Genomic DNA, 5,371 nt, shown 5'->3' with positions numbered 1-5,371 from the left:
TGTTTCCCCCCTCCCCCCCCCTCCAAATTCTCTGGATGAATTTTCTGTGACATTTTCCTACCTTTGACTGTTGTATTTCTTCCCTCCCTGTACTGGAGTGTAGTAAGCTGTGGATCCTTCAGAAATGCACCCCCCTGTCCCCTTCTGATTTATCAAAGGTGGGCAGTTAGTTTGTGGGTGTCCGAGCAGAACTGGAAGGTGGTACAGAAAGCACTGGAGATCCTTGCCCATTTTTGAATAGGCTTGTTCCTGCCATGTGTGCCTCAGCTCAAGCTAGAATTGTGTGCTGTCTGTGCAACAGTGAGATGCCAGTGGAGCAGGAGAGTGGAAGGGGACAATGATGTTAATGAGGCTGTTGTGATCAAAAATTTGTGGTAAGAGTCATGGAATACCAGGTTGGAAGGAACCTCAAGTATCCTTGGATGTTAGGAACAGGTTCTTTACTGTGGTGGAACATTGAAACAGGTTCCCCAGGGAGGTGGTTGAGGCCCATCCCTGGAGATGTTCCAAGTGAGGCTTGACAGGGCTCTGGGCAACCTGATCTAGTTGGGGATGCCCCTGCTGACTGAGGGGGAGGCAGGACCCAGACCATCCTATGATTCTATGATCATCTAGTCCAACCTTTCAGGGTAATATAGTTTAAATGAGAGGGCCCAGCATCCTGTCAAGCTTGAAAGTGTCTCATGTAGGGGACTTGGTGGTTCTCCATACATCCTTAAGAAAGTCTAAAGATAATGCTTCTGTAAAAGAGAGTGTTTTTATTTCAAGAGTCCTGATGCCCTTGGAGTCATCCTAATCTTTTTGGGAGATTTTTTTTGTTTTTATTATCATTATTTTAATAATAAGCATGGCTGTAGATTTTGAAGGTTCACTATATGTGTAGTAGCTCATGTCCTCCACCCCAGTGAAGCATTACAGCTGGGCACTGAGACACTCATCCATGAAGTAAATATCCTGGATATAAACTGTATCAGCAAATCAAGTGCGTAGTCTGTCATGCTGATAATATCAGCTGGTTTGGATAAAAGGTTGCTGAATATGATATACATTTTTATACTCCTAGCAATAATATTTTAAGAGTTATGGGAGTACGAGAAGCACAAAAGCATGCAAAGGTGCTCTGTGTTTTCTATTGAACATGGTTTGCATTTGTCTTGCTAACTTGGATTCAAAAGGATTTTGGTATTAAAGCTTCTTCAGTACAGCTGGGAGCTCAGAAGTCCATTCCCTTCACCACCAGGTTAGTGGTTCTGTCTCCTGCTGTCAGTTTGCAATGCTTTGTCATGCCCAAGTAACGACATGACTAGGCCAGTGTTAACATCATGCGCGGGTACCAGAGCATCCCACAAAGCCTGACTCCAGCCTGCAGCACCCCCTTTCACACTGCAAGCACTGGCTGAAAGAAATCCTGCTCTCTGAGGTGGGGAGGGGGAAGAACCTAATCTCCAGGCACAGCTTGCCCTGTTGGAAGTTGAGTATCACCCCCTTTTTTAGCCACAGGTCAACAACAGGTAACTTGGGACTTGACACAAGCTCTGTTTTAAAAGTTTATTCTGTGAACTCCATACTGGGTCTTTAGTTCTCCTTTTCCTGCACAGTCTTTGTTCCACGCAGCCTGCCTGTCCGACGGGCAGCAATGAGACCAACTTTGCGCCCAGCAGGAGCATCTCTCCTGATGGTTGAAGGCTTGCCAATGTGCTGATGGTTACCACCACCGAAGGGATGTTCTACAGGCTGGGGAAAAGGAAAGCAAGTCGTCAGTAGAATTAGACAGAACAACAGAAATTAGTAATTATGTTTAAACAGCAATAAACCCATCTAAGGGGAGCAAAAAAATGTATCTCCTTCCTTTTTCATATAGCAAAATAAAGTGCTGCTAACTGCCCTAATTCAATGTGCAGTTACAGGGGGGCCTGCAAAGCTTTATTTCCAGATACACACCAGGCTCCTGCCCATACAAAAGCAAAGTGCAAGCTTCACTCACATTCATGGCCACACCACGGACTCGCGGCCAGCAGTTTCTCTTTGCCTTGTACTTGTGATAGGCACGGCCAGCCTTCAGGATGGGCTTGTCAATACGACCTCCACCAGCAACAATTCCTAAGGACAAAAAAATTGCAGGAATGACAGCATGAAACATAACAGTCAGAAGCACAAACCAAAGTGTTTAAGCGCACAATTCCCAGTGATATGCGAAGTTCTAAGAATAAGCTTCCAAAGATTAATCTCAAACAATCCCACCAGCTGTGTATTCAGATGAGTATTTTCCTCCTAACACTAGCATTGAGATTAGACTTGAGCTACCAGCCACACAGGAAGTGTTCTGCAAGGGGACATGTCCTTCCACTGCCTTTTTTTACTGGTTTTCACGTAGGATTAACACTTTCTAAAGCATTAGCAGCTTTGTTTATTTCTTGGGTAACATCAATAGTTTTCCAGTTAAAGTATGAATTGAAAGAGCTGAGGGGACTTCCAAGGTTTAATACCCAGTTACGTCATGATTTCAATTAGTCTATTTTACTAAACAGACCACAGATTACTCACTTTGGTGTCTTCTCATTAGAGGCAGGCAAGCGGCCACCTCAACTGTCAGTCAAGCACACAACACAGCTGGTGAAATCTCTGCTTCTTGGTACTTTCAGACCTCCCAGAATATTTCACCCAACTGACAGCAAACAGCCCTACAGGCTCAGTAGCTGTATCAGAAGCAAGAAACCATCAATGCCAATCAAGAACCTGCAGAGGTTCTTCCCCAAGGACTGAGCAGTGCCACCACAGCTTGAGCACAACAAGTACCTACTTTTCTGCCCTCTCACTAGTCAAACCATCTCCAGATTTACATTACCATTAAGGAGAATGCAGGCATAAAACTTAAAGACACCTGTACAGACTGTGCCTGTGCACAGCCCTGTGTCCAGCCTGTAAATGATGCTATTTTCATGCTAATAAAAACCGGGGCCTTGTCTGAAAGCTTGCTCAGCAGCACATAAACTCAGTGAGAGGTCTATAGCTGTCACTCCTTACCCACAACAGCTCTGTTTGCAGAAGAAATCACTTTCTTGGAGCCAGAAGGCAGCTTCACTCTGGTTTTCTTTGTTTCAGGGTTGTGAGAGATAACAGTGGCGTAGTTCCCAGAAGCACGGGCCAGCTTCCCACGGTCACCAGGTTTCTCCTCAAGGCAGCACACAATGGTGCCTTCTGGCATGGTACCAACGGGCAGAACATTGCCAATGTTCAGCTGAGCTGCAAAGAGCAATCAGAGCATCAACAGTTTCATCCAGGCTCCTGTACCTAAACTACAGTTCTGTTTAACGTGGGCCTCTGTGCACAGAACGGCACCATAGAAATAGTTCAGCAGCAGGCAGGGGTATTTTTTAGTGTTTGACTCCAGATGGAATAATCCAAATGCTTGACAAAGAACTGCAGTTGGGCCTGTTAATTGAAAGAGGCTGTGTGAGGAGACTGAAATTTCCTAGAAGGAGATCTAGGTTTGCTTGAAGTTAGTGGAACCTACTGCTTTGTGATGGCTCACAGCTGCACTTAAACATCCTGAACTTCAGATGGCATCTGCTGTAGCCTTACAAAACCACCCAGGCAACACACTCTCCACCTCAACTCACCTTTCTTGCCGCAGTAAACGAACTGACCAGTGTGAATCCCCTCTGCTGCAATGAACAGCTCGGTCCTCTTCTTAAACCTGTATGGGTCACGGAAGGCAATCTTGGCAAGCGGAGCGCCTCGGCCAGGATCATGGATGATGTCCTGTTGGAATGCAGATGTGCTTTTAGAACAGCATACAGCACTTATCATGGGTCACCAGAAACCAAAGAGCTAGAAAAAAATGGAAACGGTCACTACTGCTACTGAGATCATTCCTACGAGGATCCTTTCTCAGAGCAAATGCGTTGAAGGTTCCATTTGTAAGAATACAACCTCAAGTATCCGTATCACAAAATAATAGGTCTGGTTAGGTGTGCTGCTTGAAATTAGCCATGTCTGAACTGTTTTATTCCTGACATTCTGTAGACACAGATCTCCCAATACCAAGACATTCACGTTCTGCTGTTTCAGCAGAAACAAAGCTGGACACTAGCAGCAATTTCTCCAAGGTGATTTCTTAGAATGGAAGTGTTTCCAGCCCTGTGATTTCTAACTTAAGTACTGTGAAGTTACATAAGCCCCTAAAGGGGGAAGCACAGACTTACTACTGTTTTTTCTCTTGGAAAAACATATGAATTCTGTTCCTGAAACATACTGAGATTCCAACACCCAACTACCTATTTAGATAGCAGACAAGCAATTAAAGTTCAAAATGTGTCTATGAAAACTCAAGATGTTGTAGGTGTCCAGTGGTAACATTTTTCCTGCTGTTTTCAACCCTGTTGGGCAAAAACATGTTGAAATCAAACCTATCTACTTTTTATCATCAAATTCAATTAGTGTGTGAAGAAAGTTTATTCTACACACAGCCTAATGATGAACTTGCTCTAAAAGCCAGTTCAGAGCACCTAAGTGCCCAGTAGCACTGTTTGCAGTCTAAGTCACTAATACCAAGAAACCTGGGCTGGTAAGTGCCCTTCTAGCCGCGCATCCCCGAGCATCTCGGACGGGCACCCGCCGCAGACACCCGGGGAACCCCGCTGCGATGGGTCTGACCCTACCTTGACAATGCCTTTGATGTACCCGTGCCTCTCGGCGAAGTCGACGGCGCGGAGCTTGGCCGGACCCTTCCTGTGTTTCACGTGGGCGCGGAAGACGGAACCCGCACCCTTTCTCTGGCCCCGGATCACACGGCCCATGGCGTCCTAGGGCATACACTCAACGTTATAGCTGCTGCCAGTGAGGGCACTCTTTCCTTTCCCGTAACCCCACTGCTACTAGCGCCCGGCCCTGCCGCACCAGGCCGCAGTCCGAGCACCCCGGCGCCGCGCAGCAGCTCGGCCCCTCCCCGCGCTAGGGAAAACGCGGGGCAGAACCGGGGCAGAGTCATAGTGGACAGCAGCAGAGGCCGCGCCGCCAGTAAGGGACGGATGGCAGCGGATGAGGGACGCGACCACAAGAACCCTACCTCTGCTCCGGCCCCGCTGGGAAAGAAGGAAGCGCCGACGTCACCGCGGCGCCAAGGCCCTTCCGGCGCGAGAAGGGCGGGCGGCCGGCAGTCGCGCCGGTTTTACGTCACAATACGTCACGCAGCGCCGCTGCCAGGCAACCGAGCTCGCGCGGTTCCTGTAGGGGGTAGGGCAGAGCCGCGGGAGCAGTCCCAGCCCGCTCGTGGCGTCAGAGCGGTGCCGCTAACAAAGTGAGGATGTCCTTGGGGGGCCGCCAAGGTCACTCCGGACCGGCCCTTGGTGGCAGATGTAAGCTGGGGCGT

At 48.0% G+C, this 5,371-nt stretch overlaps 1 protein-coding gene across 1 annotated transcript; it reads right to left on the bottom strand.

Annotated features, from left to right (window-relative positions):
* Positions 1–1,539: 1,539 nt before the first annotated feature.
* On the bottom strand, positions 1,540–5,118 carry RPL8 (ribosomal protein L8). The gene is made up of 6 exons (XM_054381396.1): positions 5,069–5,118; positions 4,662–4,805; positions 3,621–3,762; positions 3,025–3,243; positions 1,985–2,100; positions 1,540–1,734 (listed from the first exon to the last, which is right to left on the bottom strand). Exons 2-6 carry the CDS (start codon positions 4,797–4,799, stop codon positions 1,576–1,578), a joined length of 774 nt encoding a protein of 257 aa, XP_054237371.1. The 5' UTR covers positions 4,800–4,805; positions 5,069–5,118; the 3' UTR covers positions 1,540–1,575.
* Between the last annotated feature and the right edge of the window lie 253 nt (positions 5,119–5,371).

The sequence above is a fragment of the Indicator indicator genome, chromosome 1, assembly GCF_027791375.1.
Source record: "Indicator indicator isolate 239-I01 chromosome 1, UM_Iind_1.1, whole genome shotgun sequence".
NCBI lineage: Eukaryota > Metazoa > Chordata > Aves > Piciformes > Indicatoridae > Indicator > Indicator indicator.
This window is presented reverse-complemented; position numbering and strand designations above follow the sequence as displayed.